Genomic DNA, 22785 nt, shown 5'->3' with positions numbered 1-22785 from the left:
TACAATCCTTGAAAGGTACAATGTATGGACCTTGCCATTCGTGTAAAAATAATATCCATAGCAAAAAGATAAAAAGAAACTGAAATATATTGTGTCTGTGATTTGCCATATGCTATATCTTCAGTCTTGTACCTCAGTGCAAGTCCATAGAACTTTGCAAGACAAGCTTTAATAATAATAACCAACATTCTCGAACGAAACCATTCATAGGTTTCATCTAATAGACATTGGGAGTGAGACATGGAATGGCCTAAGTTGTGAGGTGAACCCTACACCATATGTAACATAGAGATAGACATATGAGACTTCAACTCCGCACTAAATTCTCAACAATTTTTCACTCAATTTTCCACCCTCTTTAATGTAGTAAAATACTATACTATAATGCTCTTAGTCAAAACGTGTGGTTCTAGAAAATAAAACCAGCAATATAAAACAGGTATAAAAAGATATATGTTCCGAGATTTGAAAAGCCCGAAAGTAAACTGAAACATGTGTTACGAATTTTCTATTTCTGGAATACAAAATCAAATGCTTTCGGGGGCTCAGTATTGTTTAGAGATAAGAACTCCAATTTTTATAACTCGACATTTTTCGCATGAAGTTTTTGTGTCTAGCTTGAGTTTTAAAACCGTTATGTATTTAGCAATCTAACTTGTAAAGAATTCAAAAATTTAAACATACCGACAGAACATACTGGATTTTTAAAAATCCAATAACATATTTTCAACATACTCAGTTGTGAATACCCGATAAATGAGACTATGAGGGGTGAGGGATGAAAGTGAAAGAAAAAGAGGATAATTTTGGGATTTTAAAAAGAAAGTAGGGTGGAAAATTAGGTAGGTGGGCCTAAAAAAATGATACATGAAAATGATGATATACTAGTATTTTGTACCCGTGCAAGGCACGGGTATTTAGTTTTCAAAACCACGAATCCAAAGCAGTCCACAAAGAACAAATGTGAAAATAGAGAAAGTTTATGCATATGGTTAAGTATATGACTTAAATAGAGCAATTGAAAGTATACAGCGCATTTATGAAATTATAGGGATAAAAAGTGTAATTAAGCTAAAAATAAACTCGGTTAGTTCACAGAAAAATAACTCACTTTGTTCTTAATGAATAATTTTTCCCGTATTTATTTTATTTTATTTTATTTAAGAAAAATCATTAGGGGAATCATTTTTCTAAATTTTATTTTTAGTGTAATTATTTCAGTTGCAATAAAAAAATGCTCAGTATTTATTATTATCTCATTTATTATTATCTTCTCAGTATTTTAGTGTAATTCTTTCTGTAGAGCTAGGACTTATCAGTTATCATGGATCTTTTTTCGGTAGTAGAAATTTAAATAGTTGTGTGTAATTATGACATCAGTAGGTTTCTGTATTGTGCTGAGAATTGAGTATTTCAAAATCTCTATACTGATGCACTTTACTGTATTGAGAAAGTCTCCTCTTAACACCCACTTGCTATTTAATTTGACAAGTTTGGTGATCATCTTACTACAGGTGATCAAGATAGTCAAGTAGTTCTCTTGAGTCTTGAGCGCATTGATACAAAAGATGTATGGATGATTTCTCCTTCTTCCATCCTTTTTTATTATTAATCAAACCTAGTTTTTGAAAGATTATATGTTTCACTATTTTAATATCAAAGTTCACTCTAAAATGTGGCATCAAGGATCAAGAAGGGATTTGGAGAGAAAGGAGTATTCTATTTTTTAGCAGTCACTTGCTGGATTTGGAAAGCGAGCTTAAGGATTTTAAGATGCATAGGATGGAAAACATGGTAATATCTTTAAAACTAATCTATCTGTGTTTCTTTTCTATATATATGAGCTCCTGCAAATCAAGCTTCTCTCAGGTCAATTTTGTAGACTGATGTGAATTTGCATCAGTGCTATGGAGCCTTAACTTAGAAATGTGATCATCTTGTTAAACCTTGAGGGAAGTTTGCTTGACTGCATGTTTTATGCCTATCTGGCATTGGCTTAATTTCCCATTCTTCAATAGTAGCTAACTCCCATTATACTAGTGGAAAATTTATCTATTTTGACAAATCTTCAGTGTGATGTTTATATATTGATTTTTCTCATGTGAATAATTTTATGTACAAGGAGGACCACTGGCCCTATAAGACGTGCTAAAGGTGGTTGGACTGCAGAGGTTTATTTATCAATTCTGCTACTGGAGGTTTTCTGTTTCTGCACTGAATTGATGCATTTGATCTGGTTCGCTTTTTCTACTGATATACCTTTGCTTTCATTGTGTGAGTGAGTGGAAGATGTCTGATGCTTGCTGCTGATATATGATTGCTAATGATTTCATGTCTTCACCATGCTTGCTGCCTAGAATTTTTGTATACCTTGCTATCTGTCCTCATTAGCAATTGATCACCTTTATGCATACCTTGCTATCTGTCAAAGCAATTCCAGGTTCATAATCAACTTTTAAATTTTATGGGCTTATTATTTAACAACTAGCTCAAATTTCACCACTAGAATTTTTGTTTCAGATGAGGACAAGGAACTGGCGAAACTCCTCACTGGTTACCAAGACATGGTTGGGTTTTTAAATGGGAGGGGTGAGGGATTGAATTAATTTTGGAAGGGAACAAAAACCACTATTTTTTTCCTAAAAGAGAAAGATATTATTAATGATAGATAATAAACCATGAGAACAACCCTCTCATGTTGGGAAAACCACAAGGAAAAACACCCTCTTAACAACCTAAGACTAGAAAACCACTATTTTCTTTGCAACTAAGGACTCATAAAATAGAAATGTAGTAGGTACCAAAAAAAAAACTCTATTTTATAGAGAACTCATACCTAACTAAGCCTTGAAAATAATAATAATAATAATAATAGGAAACTAAGATAAAATTGTCAAAAGTAGTGCAATTATTCATAAACCTAACATTGGCAAATCACATGATGGAACAACCATTTGTGTTTTCATCGTGTGAAGAGGTTCCATAGTTTGAAGAAGTTCCTTGGTAAGGATAGTATGAAGAGCTTCCATCTTGAGGATAGCTTCCATCTTGAGGATAGTTTCCATCTTGAGGATAGTTTCCATACGAAGAGCTTCCATCTTGAGGATAGCTTCCATACGAAGAGCTTCCATCTTGAGGATAGCTTCCTTCTTGATGATAGTTTCCATACGAAGAGCTTCCTTCTTGAGGATAGTACGAAGAGCTTCCTTCTTGAGGATAGTACGAAGAGCTTCCACCTTGAGGATAGTATGGTTGAGGATTGTATGATGACGTTCCTTCATGGGGATAGTATGAAGAGCTTCCTCCTTGAGGATAGTTTGGTTGAGGATAGTATGAAGAAGCTCTTTCTTGAGCATAGTATGGATCAAGATAGGGATTGTACGAAGAGTCCATTCCTTGAGGGTTTCCTTCTTGAGGAGGGGAATATGCATATACTATCCCTGTTTCTTCTCTATGAATATGTGTAGAGCTTTGAATATGAGGTGTTGGATAAGCGCATATTACTCGTTGATCCCTGGTTTCATAGTCGCCGTCCTCCGATGAAACTTGTGAAACTTGTGTATCATCCCTAGAAGAACTAGCACCTTTCTTTCCAAACCCGAACAACTTTTTAATCTTTGATTTTGCTCCCATCGGGTCTTTTAAGATTGAATTCTGCATGCGATAGCCAAATTTAATCATGAACATCAAATAATATAGCATATACAACTTAACACAAATAGTACTACAAAATTAAGTAGACATAAGGGCTTGATGAAAAATAGCATTAAAACATGTTGTATATTGACTATTGAAACATCTTTACTTATATATATATATAATGCAACAATAGAAGATTAAGGTAAAGACCACAAAAGATCAACAAACAAAGTAGTGATACAAAGGTGAAATATAAAAAGAACATAACTTACTCAAAACAAAAAAGTACTAGTAATTAAAGATCCAAACAAAGGAAACATCCTAACAAAGAAACCTGAACCGCACCATAACAAATTAACAATAATAAAGCAGACCCAAAGTCATGCACCTATGAGGAAATTGACAACACAAGCCATATTAATACATTGAGAGCAGTCAATGATAGCAGAGAATAATAAAACAACCAGAAAGCTATGAAACAAAACAAAAATAGTTTTACCCTCTCCTTCTTTTAGTATTACTCTGTTTTTTCCTTCCTCGGTGTATTGAACTTTGTTTGCTTCACACAATTTATAGAGTTCTAATAAAAAAAATCCATATCATAATCAATCTAAATAAATTTTGTCACAAATTACTATTATTAAACTCCATGCAATATTATGATCAATCTAAATATATTTTGTCTCAATTTACTATAATTAAACTACATGTATGCAATATCATGATCAATGTATATAAATTGTCTCAATCCCACTAAAAAAAAAAACAAATCTACGTTAATTTTATTTTAAATTACTATAATTAAACATATGGGGAGTTTATCTATTATATTTTTTACGAAAATCAAATCAGCCCAAATCAATGGGGTTATTTATTTTTATATCAATCAAATCTATAGGTAATTGAAGTTATTATGAAACATAGATCTCCCTAATTATTGACAAAAAAAAAGATCTCCCTAATTAGAAAAACCACCAATCAACTAAAGAACATAACTCTGAAAAACAAGAATAGAAAAGTAGGGAGAAAGATAAAACTGTGATGCAACTCATTGTGGATGGAGGTTTCGGTTTGGTGAGATGAGAAAAGGGATATTCATTGTCGATTTTTTTTAAATGTAAAAAAAATAAAATATTTATAGAATCAATTTTTAACCAATGTTGAAATTTTTAACAATTTGGTAGTGGAGAAAATTACAACTGCAGTATTTGAGAATCTGGATATAAAAGAAACTAAATCTGTATACCAATATTAAATATATATATATATATATATATATTAAGTAATTAAGAAAACATGTAATTAATAATATAGTATCAAATTACAAATATATATATATATATATATATAAATTTTCCATATGTAACCAAAAAAAAAATTACAAATATATGTTTCCTCATTTAATTTGATAGATACTATCAAATTAAATGAGAAATGAGAATGCTTTTTGTTACCAAGGATAGGTGCCACGAAGCATGAGAACAGAAGTTCTGTTTGATTTCTGTCAAAAACATCTCATTACAATTTTATTTTTTAATTATATATTTCCTTTTTAAAAAAAGAACAGAGCATTCAATTTTAGTTCTTATGTTTCGTATCATACTACTATATATCAATTCTCATATCAAGCAATATAAGTTGCCATATATTCTAAATTTGATAATATGTTACTAATTACCTAATATATTTTCTTAATTTGGGGATGAGATTTAGTTTTCTTATACCCCATTCTCCGATAAATAGATTCAGGAAAAGGAATACAAAACACTTTTCAACACTACAAAAGTCTTCAACTTTCCTCCTCAAATTCAATGGAAAAGTATAAAAGGGGAAGAGAGTATGGTCTGACATGGGGAGAAGGGAGAAAGAGTTAGCAGTACGTGGTATCTCAAATGTGATTGTGATCAATTTTTAATAACCAATTTAACCCTTGAAAATTGAAAGATAGCGCATTTGAATTTTTTTAAAAATAAGAAAGTTTTAAATTCAAAATTGATAGATCAAAAGAATTTCTCTCCCACATTCCATATATCAACATCAAATTTTTGTTTATAAAAACCTTTTAAAATTGTGACCAGATTCATAGAACATAAATAAAATCCACTAAAATTAAATGAGAGGATGTTTCAAGTTTTTTTTTTTTTCACGTTGGTATATATTGTAGAATGTAGAATATTGCAATTATATTATAATCTCAAATTATTAGACCATATACAATGGTTAAACAAAAAATGTTTTGTTTAACCCTTTCCTACCCCACTTTTTCTCTTCTCAACACTCCACATCATCTTCTCTCTCCAATTCAACAAACTCTCAACAATTACTCACTCCAATGGTTTTACTTAACTCTCAACACCCTACCCCACCACTCACCACTCACCACTCACCCTACCCCACCACTTTTTTATTTCACATTTTTATTTAATTTTATATTTTTATTTTTATAATTACATAAAATTACAATTATCGATTTAAATTAAATTAAAACAATAAACACTTAATAAGAGAGTGAAAAAACTTGGTTTTTTTTTCTGTGTCCAAATCAAACGAACCAAGTCTCTATTTATAGAGAGAGAAAAATCATGAATTTTGGTATAACTTTTTTTTTCAGAAAATATTTTTTTTGATGAAATAATTGAGTTCAAAAGATAAGTAAAAACGAAATCTGGAGCAACCAATCAAAGGAAGCCACGTGGCAGGAGAAAAAAAAAACTTTCCCTTTCCTGCAGACACGCGCCTTGTCTGCGCGTGTGGTCCACGCGCCTATGGTGGCCACTGGCCTCGCGCCACGTGGCACACCACAGGCTCTTTAATTTTGTTGAATATCTTCAACAATTTCCTTCTCTCTCTTCCCTTTCAACCAACTTCAACAACCACTAAACCCCTTCAACAAAATTCAACACACTTCAACAAACAATTCAACCATCCATTGTGGATGGTCTTAGAATGGAAGATTGAGGTTGTTTAAAATTAGACATCTGTACGTTCAAAAAAAAAATTAGACACCTGTACTTTTTGTGATGAAGCTTTATATTCTTGACCAGGTGCATCGGAAACCTTAAATTGTGAGATTTTTAATTCAAAATATAATATTATAGTATCAGTTTTTTTATTCAAAATTCAAATTTTTTGAATTTAAATGTCTTACTTTCCCGTAAAAAAAACATATTTGAATTTAAATTCCTTTGATATTGTTTAGAGCCTAACATATTGATTTAAAATCTGTTAAGTACTCACTTGGATTATTTTAAGTTAGTAAATGCAAAAAAATTGTTTATTAAATGGTTTGAAAATTTATTTTTATTTTACTTAGTAATTAAAACCGTCGCACACCTTTTTAATGATCTAATATTATATTATTATTAGTTTAATATTATAACTAATCTAATGGGGGAAGGGACAATGTGTGACCAGATTCGTCCATTGAAGTCCTCATTTTGTCGGTTTGTTAAAATAAACTTAGCTCTATTTTTACTCCAAATCTACATTCCACTTCTCCTAACAACTTAACCTCATATTTTAAGATTCTAATAGAATATTCTCTATAGTTTTTTTTTTTTGAAATTAATATTGTCTATAGTTTTTTTTTTTGAACAATAATATTGTCTATGGTTAAAACTTAAATTAATTTTAATATGAAAAAAAGTTGAATTCAAATTCCTTTTGTATTATTTACAGCCTACCAGATTGGATTGTTTCAGTTAGTATATTTTTATTTGTCAAAAAAAAAGTTAGTAAATTTAACGTTCAAAATAAAATTCTTCAATACAATTTTTTTTTTCGAAAGTACAATACAAAAATATTTTTTGAACTCTCAAATAATAAAAAAATATTTTTTTGAAACCAAATACTCCTAATGCAAAAAAATATTAATCTCTCTTTTATCAATTAATTATCTGACGTAAGTTTTTTTTTTTTTTAAACTGATCTTACGTAACCATCCTTACGTATGCATATCAAGTTTTGTTTTTTTTTAATCATCATATCAAGTTTTTTTTTGGTACATATATCAAGTTATATATATATATATTATAAATAAATATATATATATATATATATGTACATATATTCTCTTTTGGAAAACATGCCTATCACGTTAGGCTCTAAACAATATCAAAGGAATTAAATTCAAATATTTTTTACCGGAAAGTAAGACATTTAAATTCAAAATATAATATTATATTTTCAGATTTTTTATTCAAAATTCAAAACTTTTGACCACCGAAGTTAAAAAAATCATTCTTGATGGTTGTTATGTATTTTATTATTTTGAATTTCAAATAGTTATGAATTTTCAAATTTTCAAAAAGAATAGGTTTAGTGTATGATTAATCTAAGTTCCATATTGATTATTTGTTGAATTTTGATTGATTGACACGTGTCCATTCAAGATGAAGCTCTATATGATTGACACGTAGGATTCTGATGAGTCTTAAACTATATAGTATTAGATTTTACTGGCCAACTATAAGCCCATTAAGTGTGTACAAAAATCACATCCAACTTTACTTCGGACTACAAAGTTTGGGCCTTTGGGCTTCATTTCCTCATGTTGCCGGTTGGTTGAACGTGGATGGGAGTGCAGGACAAGCCACGTCATAATAATGACTTTGACATCTATATACTTTAGAAAAAAGGAAGGTTGTAAGCCCCACTTAGATGATATGGCACTTTAAGAATGACTCTCATCCAACTCCCTCTTTACATGACAGGTGTCACACTCCTATTCATTTGAATCAAAACATTACAAGCCCATCATCATTTGCATTTTGTATGGAGACCCATATATTTAAAACTCTCTATTTTCCTTTCATAATTTAAGCATTGAACTCGAATTTGAAAAATGTTAATAAATAAAAAACGTTACACATTAATTTCAATGACTACTGTATTCAATTGTTTCCATCTTTGAGAAACAATTTCATTTCGAAATTTATACTATAATGCTTATTTCAAATTTGAAATTGACCCTCACTCATTAATTGGTTTCTCCGTTGGCATTGGTTGATTAATCAGTGATTGATTGTCGTTTTTTTTAAAACACTACAATTTATGATCGGTTTCAGAACTCCCTATTTTCCTTCAAAATTTTAAGCAATCTACTTGATTAGCAAAGTTAGTAATAATTAAATAACGTTACAGATTAAATTAGGAGAAGCATCATTTCATCAAATATTGAACCATTAATGGTTAAAATTATTTAAATCAAAATCTTATGTAGATATTTATTTTTGAGTTTAATGGATATGCACTGACAGTGCAAAATAGGTTTACACAGACATCCAATTGAATTCCGCCAAATCAGAAAATATATTATTCTTTTAATTAAAATTAAAGTCAAATGTAATTATTTCTCCTATGTGGCATGCTTTGATTGGATGACTGTGTAAAACTATTTTACACTATCAGTGCATATCCATTAAACTCTTTATTTTTATAATCAAATTATTATTTTTTAATATTTTTTTAAAAAAAATTGAGTGTACCCATTAATGGTTAAAAAAATTATTTGAGTTTTGTATGGAGACCCATTATTGAAAGTTTTTTTTTTTTTTACAATTATTGAAAACATTTTGAATGCTTAAATGAATTTGAAATTGACCCCCTCATTAATGAATTTCTTCGTTGGCATTGAGCAGCATTGATTCCATTTATTTGTTTGATTTATTTTTATAAAAAATAAAACGGATATTTTGAATGAAAAAGACAAATTGAAATGGGTAGCATTTAAAACAAACAACTATGGAATACAAACAGGATTAAAAAAACCGCAAATCAATCAAAAAAGTATTGATTTGCATTTATTTATTTGATTTAATTCTCTTAAATAAAAACCGCAAATTTAATTGGAAAAATCAAATTAGCATTGATTCTATTTACTGCTATCCAAATTTGAGCATATGTTCGAATGGAATCAAATTTTCATTTAGTCATCTTATTCAATTCAAATTCAAATAATTTTGGTTTTCTAATAAGAATCATCACTTTCTCTCATCATTGTGAGCCCCACTTAGCTGATTACTATATAAATCACGAGTAGTTATTTATTCAACTTCATGAGACCTTCCATTTTTCACCAACTATTAGCTTTGAAATATACTTTGTTCTAATGGCAATTGACGATCTCGCCACCCTCTATGCCTCAAAGGAGAGCTGGACTATTATTGCAAAGGTGAACCGTTTATGACTTAGTCCGAGCTTATATGGCTCGAAGCTTCCATTTTCCATGGACATGATTCTTATGGATGACAATGTATATTACTTTTTCACATAATCACCATGTTTTAAGTTATTTTTTTTAATGGTTGGTAAATCCCTTATGTTATCTGTTTATTGAATTTCAGGGTTGTAAGATTCACACTTCGGTTAGAAAGACTCTTATATACCGATTTCAATCTTTGTTAAGTGAAGGACGTGTGTATCAAATTTCGTTTTTTGGTGTTGGTGAAAGTGGTCGTGATTTACGTCCAACCTCGCATCCATTCAAGATCAACTTTGATACTCATACTTTTGTGTGATTGTTCCCAACAAGGCTATCAACTTATGCCCTTACAATTTTGTGCCACTCTCTGATATAATGTTTAAGGACATTTATACGTCTTTTCTTATAAGTATATACTCTTTTCAAAGATTTTTGATTTTAAATTACCGTTCTAAAAGTTGGATTAATATTTTTCTGATTTAGCAGATGTGATTGGAATTCTCACAGGTGCAACTGGTGAGCAAGAATGAGAAGGATGGGGAAAAACAGAAGAGAATTACTATTCAACTTGACCAAGATGGGTACACTTAATGTTCAATGCTTATTCACATTTAATCCATCTTTATTATTATGAAATCGGTTTTATATTTTCCCATTTTTTTGAATAGGGTTCGGGTTGAATGCGCCTTTTTTGGCAAGTATGTTGCTGAAGTCGTAGGTTATCTTGCATCGAGAGATGCAACAAATGCTGTTGTGGTTGTGCAATGGGCAAAGATCAAGCCCTTTAAAGGTATTTAAAAGTTTGATCTGGTGTCGAATAATCAAAATATAGTTGGTGGTGTTTTTTTCTTTAATCCTAATTTTTTTTACAGGTAAGACAAGTCTCCAAAATGTTTATGGGGCTACAAGGGTTCTTTTTAATCCTCTCACACAAGAAGCTGCCCCTTTCCGAGCTCGGTGAGTTTTATTCTGATTTTTAAATCTCTTTCATTTTTTTTATTCATATCAAATTAGTTCAATCGGCTATCTTCCAGATTCTTGGAATCAAATGATACTGTTGCACATGTGATTAGCCCGTTGCAGGACTCGGCAAAAAAATCCACCCCTGAAGATGATTTCCTAAAACATAGTGATGGAAAAACCATTGAGCAACTCAAAGATCTTGCTGAGGTATACTCTTAAGTTTACAATTCAGTAATAATTTATATTCCATATTTAGTTACAACATATATTACACGTTTTTATCTTCGAATTTAATTTTGCAGAAGTCCTATTGTGTTGTTCTTGGTACTGTTAAGAATATTGCAGAGGGTATGGGTTGGTGTTACCCTGCGTGCAAATGTAGCAAGAAGGTATATCTTGCTGACGGAATGTATTTATGTGAGCAATGTAATCGTCACGTTGTTTCTCCGGCTCACAAGTTAGACTACAACTTCGTGTGATGGATTCAAAAGATACTGCTACCTTTGTCATTTTTATCAGGAGGCTACTGCGCTTCTAGGCAAATTCTGTGCATATCTGCTTGAAACTACTGTATGTATATTTTTGGTAGCGTATGATTCAATTTAGAATTTATGTGTATATTATTAACAAGTTTTTAATATTTTTTCCCACAATTGCAGGGTTCTGATCCTTTAACAATTCCCACGGAAATTCTGAATTTGATTGACAGAACCTTTTTACTCAAGATTGAAGTCGCAAATAGTTTCCATTCTAAGTTTGAGAAATCATACCGTGTCAAAAAACTTTGTGCTGATCAAAAAATTATTAATCAATTCAGAGCGGCAATGACCTTCCTGCCTGTAATTAGTTTACCTTAATATGACATTGGTGGGCTAAACAACGTTTTCTATTTCAAATTTTTAAGTTGGTCTATTCACATATATTCTTGAACATATTCTCTGCTGTACAACTATTATACAAATATATTTACACAATAAACTAAATCGTCGTGCAACGCACGGGTAAAAAACACTAGTAATATTTACATTCTTTGGAGAATCTCTAATGTTAGTTCTTAATTCGTAGTTATTATCCCTATTCATGTGGGTTTGTACCGCCACATGTGCTTAAGCAACTCTTTACAGTTTTTGCTCCAACCATGAGTTCTTAGCACTATTCATCCGGTCCCACAATATCATTGTATTAATATTTTTTATTTTTATATAATTTTGATTTAAATTGAAATTTAATTCAATACTTAAATTAAATGAATGAGAGAAAAAAAATTAATTTTTTATGCTAAGAACTCAAATAGTAAAACTTCTTATATAAGAACTCAAACCTAGTTCTTATTTAACAATTGTCCCCGAATAACAACACAAGTGGTAATAACTAATAAGAGTTATATGATGTATGGGTTGGAGAGAGGAGATCATGGATGATGTAATTTAGTTTTCCAATATGTTAAAAAAATGTAGTTACCTACTGAAAAATGTCGGTTTAGTAGTAAGTAAGCTAAATCTTTATAAGGATGATAGTATAAATTTTAATCCCGATAAAATATATGTGGCAGCTTAAAATCTTTGCAAAGTTTTTTTTTGAACTACCTTGCAAAGTTGATTTCATGCAAACTATCTAACAAAATATCCCTACTAATTTTTCCTTAAAAGTGATTATGTCAAAAATTTCTTTTTGCGATTTTTTTTTTCAATATTTTCATATTTAACAAAGAACAACATGATAATTATCCTGGTTAAAGACCGAACAAAAAACAAATAGAGGGAGATGTTTTAGGTCCATGTTGTCCTAAATTTGTTCAGGGCCATCCTTCTAACAAATGACATTTCAGAAAATCATTTTTATCACTACACCTAAAGGGATATATATGAAAGTGAAATAGAGAAAGATAGAACAAATTAAAAGTGCTTTCATTTTTATTTGTTTTCTTGTCAGTAGAATTTACAAAAGTGCTTTGTGACGTAACACAAAAATATTGGACGGTGAAGACTGAAGACGTAAAGGACACGGGACCCACACCGACAGAGGATAAAGGGCAATTCCGTCAATTCTCACTCCACGCCATAGACATTTTTTGTTTTTGTAATACTAGACAGCCGCCACACCCCGCATTTCGCGGGCTCCAAAACTTTGTTTGTGTCTGTCTTCAAGTTTTGGCGCCAACCGACTTTGGTCCAAATTTTTCCAATTTCACGGGCAGTTCGGGCAGAGACCAAAACCGCGTCATAAAAATAAAGAAAAATTAGTCAAAACTAGACAGAAAGAGAGAGGGAGAGAGAGAGAGAGAGAGAGAGAGTGTGTGTTGTTTGTGTGAGTAACATAACATTGAGTCATTGATACATGTTTGAGTGAGTTCACGGTTGGGTTCCAAATTTAGAATCTTTTATATGCTTTGGATTCCTCAGAACCCCATGTGTACGTGTCTCTACTTCTTCCTTTCTTTCATACATTGGATTCCTCTTCCTTCTTTTACCCACTTATGATCTCTTTCCATTTCATCCTCTAATTAATACTCTCCTTTATTTATTTTCTTCATACTTCTCTATATAGATGCACACAAGCTTTGCTGCCAATTAATTGCTGTGTGTACTGTGCAGTACTCCCATTTTTTTGCTCAGTAGTAGTAAATTCCATTGACTTTCATGGAGTTTTTTTTTTGGTTTGATTTTCTTGTTTTGTCTCAAAATTCATACCTAAAGGGAAAAATAGATAATTAAATAGCAATTAGTAGGACACAAACCAATTAATGACCCCTTTTTCATGCTATGTTTGCTGATCAATTGGTGTGTGGAATGTTTGTTGCTTAACTACAAAGTGATCCTCAATTTCGCCTCTAGAAAAGTATGTGGCAATCAAGTTATTTTTTTAAGGAAAAAAATATATTTTTTATCTCAAATATCGGTTAAGTTAGTCTCTATAAAATTAATTTGTTCAGTCTTTTGTTTGATTATAATTTATAAGAACTAACTTGATATGTAGATGGAATTGGGGATTGCATGAGGTATCTCATTCTTTTATGAAAACTTCCAACATTTACTTTTTTTTTTGGTTGCTAAAATTCCAACATTTACAGTTTAATAGATGAAATTGAGCACTTGTTGATTATATTAGATATATATTGATAGAGTAATATTCTGCTACGAGATACGCATATTAGTATGATTTTGATTACGTACGTACGTGATTATACATATGTGGATTTTTGTTTTAAGCTGGCAAGGGTAGCTAGGAAAAATCCAAGGCGTTGATAGTGAGGACCAGACTACAATCAGGGGTGAGTAGTCACGTCATTGCATAAACTAGTAGATTGGGGCTCTGAGAATCCTGCAATTCTGCCAATAACGCTAATCAGTGACTCAACTCTACGTCAAAACTCTTCAGCGGTCTGTACTTGCACATTAATTTCACCCATACCACTCAATCTCTCTACCTAGCTAGCTCACATCATGTGAATCAGTAATGTGTTTCAATATATGAAACTCCACATTTGCGTAGTGACAATGGATGGACGTTCAAATCTCAGCTGATCTACCTTTACATTTTTTTGAGAGATCCGTGCTTTGTTTGGTTGGGTGGAATGAAAGGGGGAAGGAAATAAAACATGGTTCATTCATCGGTTTTTGTGTTTTTTTTTCCTTCCCTTTTTCCTTCCACCCAACCAAACATAAAAGTAATGGAGTAATGATATATACACACCTCATCTTTTAAACACTTCATTTTCACCTATTTTTGTTTCTACCTCTCTCCTCTTATCATCTATCACATCTCATACGTTCTCTCTCTTACTTTTTCTTTTCTTCCTATCTCTCTCCTCCTCCACCTCCTTCCACCTCAAAATGAGGTGTGAAGAAAACATTTTCCTTTGAACATATCATAATTTCATGTAAATGGAAAAAAATTATTTATCAGTTTTCTTTTGTTTAGTGTACCAATTTTGGAGCGAGAAATTAATATCATGACTACCGGATATAAGTTATGAAAAAATATGAAAAAAATATCTTTTAATATTATCGTAGAGTATCTTTTTATTATCTTAAAGTAATTAAGGTAATTTAATTTATTTCTTAATTAAATTGATATGCTCATTTATTTAATTAGTATTAAGATTATTAATTAGCTTTCATATCTCAAGACTCAAGGCATTACGAATCTATTCTTCTTCCTTAAAAAAAAAAAGCATAAATATGGGTAAGTATTTTTTATCTATTATCAATCAATTATTCATAATTTTTTCAATTTTAACATAATGTTACTTGAATATACAAACAGTTTAAAGACACAAGCGACATATTATTTTTCTCGTAGTCTCCCTATTTATACATTTATCACATTAATAACTTATTTTTCTTCTCTTTTTTTTTCAGTTTAGGTATTTATTGAATGTCTGCACTATACAGATGTGATCTACATATTGTTTTACTATGTGAATACATATTTGACACCAATTTTTGTTTCATGTGCACGGTTTGGGTGTAGACAACATACTATTAAAGAGTTAGGAAGAAAGAAGAGATAAATGATAGATGTGTTTGAAGATATTTTGTGATGTGACCAAAAGATACAGTTAGAGAGTAAAATGTTTCCAAGGTGTATACACTATTTAGTGATATTTAATGACACATGTAACATTACTTTTTTGGCATCGGGCGAAAAAAATTGAGTATATTTAATGTTCGGTGAATGTAAAAGGATGTTTGCTCAATCAAACATTTCACATATATTGACTAGGGCCTTTTAAGTTGTAATGTGTGCGAATGGACTTTGTCGAGGGAACCAACAGAAAAACAAACCTTGAATTGTTGATTCAAATGTTACATATTTATTTAATAAAAGAGAGTAACTTCAATATTGAAGATAATTAATTATGAGATTTTGTGTACTAAATTTCATAACACCGCCCAACAAAAGTTCCATTTTAATAACACTTTACTTTTAACTAACTTTTACTCTAATATATTTTACTAAACTCCATTAAGACAAATGCTTGACAATGTTTGGTAGAGATAACTTTCAGAAGAGAGAAAAACGATGGAGAGAGTTTAATTATAACTTATAAGAGAGAGGTGGAGAGAGATGCGTTGATGAGTTTCATCATATTTTTTAGGTCTCTCCAAATTAATGAGAATGAGGTGTGACACTTAATTTATCAACTTCGCTCCGGTAAAAATTTTATTTACTTTTTGGCTAGATCAAATTGACAAAAAAAAAAGACTATATCAACTCTCATTCTCTTTTTACTATCATGTCAATCGGTAGTCTACAAAATCGATTATTTTTCTCATCTTCTTTGATCTTTCTTTCTCTTCACTCTTAAACCAAACAAAACATTACATCTCACATCTCATGTGAAAAAAATGTATGGTCATAACGAAAAAATTACAATCTCACAAGGAGTCACTGAGACATCAGCTGAAAAACAGGGTATGCTTCAGGTGGGGCCTGATATGTGAATACTGCTATTGAACTGTGAAGTACGGCAAGTCATGTGGAAGGAAGGAAGAGATAATTTGCAAACTTTCTCCATCTGGTTCTGGATCAAATGATCAATTCTTGAGATAATAAGAAAAAATCACAAGCCATAAATTGGTCCATGAGCCATAAATCATAAATGCCCTTAAATGACATGAGTATGTGTCAGCATTTTTTTTCCCATCACAGGTTTTTTTTCCATGAATGGGGGCGGGTTTAACAACCCGAACTACAATCCTCTATACACAGTAAACAACTCATTATAAAATATACTTTATTTTTATGAGTAATGATCAAACGTTTAACCTCATAGTTAAAAGATGATTTAAACAAGCATCACGACACATATAGTGGTTTTATGTGTCAGCACTCAGCATCCTTTGTCTGCTGCAGCTAAACACCCAATAAACCCACTCTGATGCCAAACATCATAGTCATCAACTCGAGAAATGCTACTAACTAGCGACGCAAAAAGCAATGGGAGAAAACCGATGGAAACTACTTTTTGTTTGCGATTGCATCATGACCTGCGCGCTCAAATTAATTGTCTTCTTATTTTTGCAGATCAGTACAATGATAGAAACCCCAGACCAGCAAATTACTATGCACATAAATTAGAACTGAACTAGTACTTTGTACTGGAACAATCAAATTTGAACCAAAAGTTGTTCTTCGAATCATCACTTTTAAGCCTGACATGTAGAAACTCACACAGTCACACAATTTGCTAACCAAGATGAACTTCAACTTCCTCAACCAGAATAGTTCCCAGAGCAAAAGCACTATTGAAATCTTAATTAGGAGAAAATTAACATCCAATCCTTCTCATAAACACCAATACACATGCATGTCCACTATTGTAGAACAATAGACGTTGGGGACACAGACTTATAAGCACCAATCGGTGATGTTCTGTCTGTCCTATCTTGCGTGTTGGGAACAAGATTTTATTCTACAATTGCAGGTGCCTGTGAGGCTTGTAACTTTGTATTTTTCTCTTCGGATGTCTTTCCCTTCGGTCCCCACAAGAGAATAGATTAAGGACATTGCTCCAAGAACTTGCTAAGAGCTTTTTCATTATTGACCACCACATAGCTCAGTTATGCTAACTGAAAAACAAAATTCAATCTACTAAAAGCTTGGAAAATGAACGATGCACAAACACACTTACACTACAAGGAATGTTTGAATTAGAGTTCAAAATTGGGTCGGCCTTGATGGTGAGGCTAATTTTGTCTCAACCAGCACTAGTAAAAAAAAACTCAGTCTGCACTAATCGTGGGCCCCTCTAACACCACTTAGCCTGGACTTTTAATCAACTGACGTCGGTTCAAACGAATGCAAAAATCACTTGTTAATGTAGTGTCTGCCCACCATCAATTAGCAACGGCTGAAGGCTAACGCTACATTCATCGATCACTTTAGTGTCGGCTCCCATTGACGCCAATCTCAACTGGGTACGACAAATTTCATGGGCGCAAAAGTTAGCGTCAGCGTAATCATCATGGGCTTCTCCGCCTCATTTTCTATATGAGCCTTTTTCCCTCTTTCTTTTCTTATTATTTGTCCCACCCTTTTATTTACTCTATTTTTTTATCGCCCTTCACCCTACTCCGGCAACCCTTACCCTCCTGTTGACTAAGCTATGATCTCCTGTTCTCCCTCCTCCTCTATCACTATCACTATCTTCCACACTCTCTCAACTTCTTCCTAACCCTCACCTTCCCTCCCGCAACGCCACCTGTTTCGCCCCTCCCTCCTCTGCCACCCACCTTTTCCCTCGACCACCAGACTCACCTCCTTCTTTCATATGTGTCGTTGCCCCAATTAAACATTGTCGTCCCACTCCAACGCATCACCCTAGCCTATTTCCACGCGCCTCCCCTTGTTGCGGCCCAATTGTCGTGCGTCGTCCCACTATCACGCTCCCAACACACCCACTTCTTTTCGTTGGATCGACTTGTATGTTGATTCAATTTTTTTATATAAGCCATCTAATTTGTGAGCTTTATTTTGCTTAACATATGTTAAATGTTGATTTATATGAGTTTTACTTTGCTAAGGTTGTGTCTGTTTGTGATAGACGTATGAAGTAGCATAAGTTATGAATTAGTTTGCCGAAGTGGAATTCATGATCAAGAGCGATGATAAGGGCATCTAAGCACAAGTACTAGTATTTTAATCTGATTTGTGAGTTTAGTTTGCTTAACATAATTTGAATGTTGATTTTTATGAGTTTTATATATTATGAATTTGTCTGTCAAAGTGGAACGAAGGACACAACCTTGTCCTTGGACAACAACACAAAGAGGTCTAAATGATTTGGCTATAAAAATGCATCTACAGTTCTACACTATATGAAAAGAGACGATGCGCAATATTTGGAAAATGACATCTCTCAAATTATACATATAAAGAATTATGAAGCCCGATTACCGATCATATGTTGCTCATTTACTGTCTTCTTGGTCAAATGGGGAAGCACTATTGATAGGAATTATAAGCATATTCTCATATTTTGATGATTTGTTTGCATAAGTGGGAAACACTATATAGAGGAATTATATGAGTATTCTCATATTGATGCATATCGATTGTAAGTTAAATGTGGTATTTATACTGTTAAAATATTGTAAACAGAGTAATGATATATACACACCTCTTTTTTTAAACACTTCATTTTCACATCTTTTTATTTCTATCTCTCTCTTTTTATCATCTATCACATCTCATACTTTCTCTCTCTTACCTTTTCTTTTCTTCCTATCTCTCTCCTCATTCCACCTCTCCACCTAAGACTGGTTACAATGGTGTTGAATATGATGTGTTTAATGTTGAAAATGTAGTATAATGGTGTTGAAAGGGGTAGTTTATTGTTGAAAGGGAGAGAGAAGTGTTGAAGAGTTTCAACACTTGTTTAAAGGGGTATCCGGAGACACGTGGCACGCCCTGGTTGGTGACCGCCAGGCGCGTGCCACACACGTGCAGACAAGGCGCGTTATGTGTCAGGGTGGGGTAAGGGGGCTGCGTAGTGGGACGCGTGGCACGCTTCGGTTGGCCACCGACAGATGCGTGCCACGCACGCGCGACAGGAGAGAGAGAGTGCACCGCCAATGCCACGTGTCTCGTTCTGATTGGTCCGGGCGATTTTCATTTATCCTAATCTTTCCAACTCAATTATTTCGAAAAAAAAAATTTAAAAAAATATAAAAAAAATACCAAAATTCATGATTTTTTTTTCTCTATAAATAGAGACTTGGTTTGTTTGATTTGGACACAGAAAAAAAAACCAAGTTTTCCATCATCTTATTCAGCTTATTATCTTTCTATTATCACCTTTGCTTTGAAATGGATCCCAACAATAGCCATTTCAACTCCCAGAATTCTTCCAACCAAAATCCAGACTATCAACATCCAAATCAGTATTCCAACCACCAAAATCCCAACAATTATCCACATCCAAATCGATAATCGTTTATTTAATTTAATTTTTATTGCAAATTTTAAATTTATGAAATCATAAAAAGAAAAATATAAAATTAAATCAAAATATAAGATAAAAAAAGTGGTGGGGTAGGGGGTAGGGTGTTGAATGAAAAACCATTGGAGTGGGTAAAAGTTGAATGAAGTGTTGAACTGGAGAGAGAAGATGAAAAGTGGGGTGTTGAGGGTGTTGAATGTTGAAACCATTGTAGATAGTCTAAAAGGAGAGGTGTGTATGAAACTTTATCCAATCATTAAGGTTAGAGTCAACCTATAAGACTGACATGCACTAATAGAAGGTCGATAGCATTGTCCTCATGGCTGACAATACATGCTAGCTTTGAGCCTTTAACATAAGTCATGACTAGAGGTGTTCACGGTTCGGTTTGGACCGGTTTTAGGTGAAACCAAAAATTGATTCAATCAAAATTCATTGGTTCGGTTTCTATCCATTGTTAGCTAAAATATTTTCAAAACCGAACCGAACCGAACCAATGATAAACGGTTTGGATCGGTTTGGTTCATCGGTTTCACAACTTCTTTTTTGTTAATATCAATACCACAACTTTAAATATATAGCAATCACATATAATTCACAACTTAACAATGCATAAAAACGACAAATTAGTAACTCAATCATAGTTTAATCACAAATCCATAATCAACAACGTAAGTACTTAACAATGTAGAAATGCTTAAAATAGTGTTTAATATTAGTACCATTATGAATCAATCAAAGTTCTCAATCAATAAGAGGGTGCTTTTGTTGCAAACACAAACATTACCCAATTAATAATAGAAAACAAAACATAATAAGTCTAACATAAACAATATTTCTTCAAAACATTTCTTTAATAAATATATATATACAAATTTTATAAATAAATATATATCATCGGTTAGGTTCATCGGTTCATTGGATTTTAATTTTTCAAACCGTGAACCGAACCAATCTTCATTGGTTTTTATTGGTTTGGATCGGTTTTAAACCGAATACCAAAAAAAACCGATCCAATTGCGTTGGTTCGGTTCGGTTCGTCGGTTTAATTGGATCGATCCAATCCGATGAACACCCCTAATGACGCTGACGCTAAGTCTTGCTAAATCCACTGCAACATCAATTTGTAGGTCGCGCTAACTAGCATTTTTTAGTAGTATTATTTTATCTTGAAACTTTAACTTTTTTTACTAGAAAAACAAGGGCAAGAATGACCTAACTCTAAATCACTTTATCACAGAAGCTTCTGAAAACATATAATGAATCAACCAATCAAACTTCAGGAAGATACATAAATAATTATATACAATATTTCTAATTAACCATTCCTTGTGTAATTCTTAAAAAGGTTTATAGTTAAATTAGTCTCCGATTTTATAAATGAGACTAAATTTAGTCTCTTAACGAAAAATGATATTTAGTGAGGTCATTTTTATAATTACGGGTTGTTTTTTACCATCACGTTATTTTCTACCACATGACTAAAATTAAATTCATTAATAAAATTAAGGACTAATTTTGACCATTAGCTATTTTAAAAAATAACTAGTATCTAGGCAGGTGCAGCGTGTTCATTTGTTTATGTGTGCAGGTGCCGATGACGTCCTTGTACATATATCAAAATCACTCAATCAAATTGAAGTTGTTAATGTAAGAAGGGTTGAGAATAATTTTCATACTTAATTTTTAAATCTAACATGAAACCAATATAATGCATTTGCGCGCTCTTTATATATTTAAATGCATATTATTTTTTCCCATTAATTAACAATTCCATTTTGGAAAACAAGATGATTCCAATGGAGGAAGCAGAATTGAGAATTATTAATGTTTCTTTGATAGGGAAAGAATCACAAATTGTTGGCTTTTGCCTATTCTTTTAAGAGATACAGTGACTGCTATCACATTATTGACACTAGCTATTTGGTAGACCTAATTGGAATTTAAATGAAGGTAAATGATTTTGACAGGCAGCCAACCGATTTGTGCTGCAAAGCTATAAAAAAAATGTTTAAAATTTAGCCATGCTAACTAATTTGGCTTGATATATACTAAGAATTATTTTTTTAACTAAATAGCAGAAACCAAAATGTCATTAAACAACAAGTTGCTTCCTGGAATGAGGCAATGGCAAAGTCAAAAGTAATATCTATGAGATTAATATTTTTTTCCCCACGTATCAGAAAGTGCATCAAGTGGTGCCCATTTAGGCCATCATAGTAGAAATCCAAACCCATTGCCTACCCAATCCTAAAATGACCACAATGTGACAAATTAAGACCTTAGCTTACTATATAACTTTACTGTGTGCTTTCTTAAAAGGATCCTAATCCCTAGAAAACTTTCTTATTATACAAGAGCCACAGATTAGGTAAACTGTGAAACCAAACTGTGAACACTATTATCATCATCATCATCATCCTCTTTTTTCTTAAACAATCCCCTGGTCATGAAAAGTTGCAGAATGCATACTGACCACTTCATAAACTATTTGAAATTCTAGTACATGATAAGAACATGCACAAAATCTTAATTCTTATCCACATGAATATCTAATGACTAATATACTCAATAGCCCTAAAATGTACTGAGTGTCAATGGCGTTAGTTGAGATTTTGATTCATTAATTATACGTTATAGCTCATTTTCATTCATTTTTTCTTTCTACCTCAATCCAACAAATATATTTGTAGCCTCATCAATAAAAAAATAATTAACTTGCCCAGTTAAATAGTTAATAATAAGTGGCGAAGGGAGGGGACTCACCCATGCTAGGCGCTCCAAGCTTTTCAATTTTGATTTTTTTACATGTATACATATACTTGTGAGCTATAAATTATTATAGGGCTACTATATTCTTTAATTTTGACCTCCTTAGTTTCAAATTTCTGCTTCCGCTACCATGAACATATATTTGTATGGCTGCATGATCAGGAGAAATTGAAGCAGTAGGTCTGAATTTTCATCTCAAATTTCTCTTGCATTTTTATCTCTATGCTAGTGTTTAGTGTATTTTGAGTCACAACCAAACTTT

The 22785-nt window shown here is 32.2% G+C and overlaps 2 protein-coding genes across 2 annotated transcripts; one reads left to right on the top strand and one right to left on the bottom strand.

The window, feature by feature from the left end:
• Nucleotides 1-2934: 2934 nt before the first annotated feature.
• Nucleotides 2935-3633, bottom strand: LOC130736964 (uncharacterized). Its single transcript, XM_057588738.1, has one exon. The coding sequence runs from the start codon at nt 3631-3633 to the stop codon at nt 2935-2937; it is 699 nt and encodes a 232-aa protein (XP_057444721.1).
• Nucleotides 3634-9748: 6115 nt separating this feature from the next.
• Nucleotides 9749-11661, top strand: LOC130736963 (uncharacterized). Its single transcript, XM_057588736.1, has 9 exons — nt 9749-9811; nt 9984-10004; nt 10349-10422; nt 10510-10631; nt 10714-10798; nt 10915-11011; nt 11107-11193; nt 11324-11374; nt 11464-11661. The coding sequence occupies exons 1-9, from the start codon at nt 9749-9751 to the stop codon at nt 11659-11661; spliced, it is 798 nt and encodes a 265-aa protein (XP_057444719.1).
• Nucleotides 11662-22785: the final 11124 nt, after the last annotated feature.

Source organism: Lotus japonicus, chromosome 2 (assembly GCF_012489685.1).
Source record: "Lotus japonicus ecotype B-129 chromosome 2, LjGifu_v1.2".
Lineage (NCBI taxonomy): Eukaryota > Viridiplantae > Streptophyta > Magnoliopsida > Fabales > Fabaceae > Lotus > Lotus japonicus.
This window is presented reverse-complemented; position numbering and strand designations above follow the sequence as displayed.

Bases quoted from the DNA above. Each gene is read 5' to 3' on its own strand.
- LOC130736964 (XM_057588738.1), bottom strand. From the start codon at position 3,633: ATGGGAGCAAAATCAAAGATTAAAAAGTTGTTCGGGTTTGGAAAGAAA.
- LOC130736963 (XM_057588736.1), top strand. From the start codon at position 9,749: ATGGCAATTGACGATCTCGCCACCCTCTATGCCTCAAAGGAGAGCTGG. The intron at 9,812-9,983 runs GTGAACCGTTTA...ATTGAATTTCAG, and splicing joins GCTGGACTATTATTGCAAAG to GGTTGTAAGATTCACACTTC. The intron at 11,375-11,463 runs GTATGTATATTT...CCACAATTGCAG, and splicing joins CATATCTGCTTGAAACTACT to GGTTCTGATCCTTTAACAAT.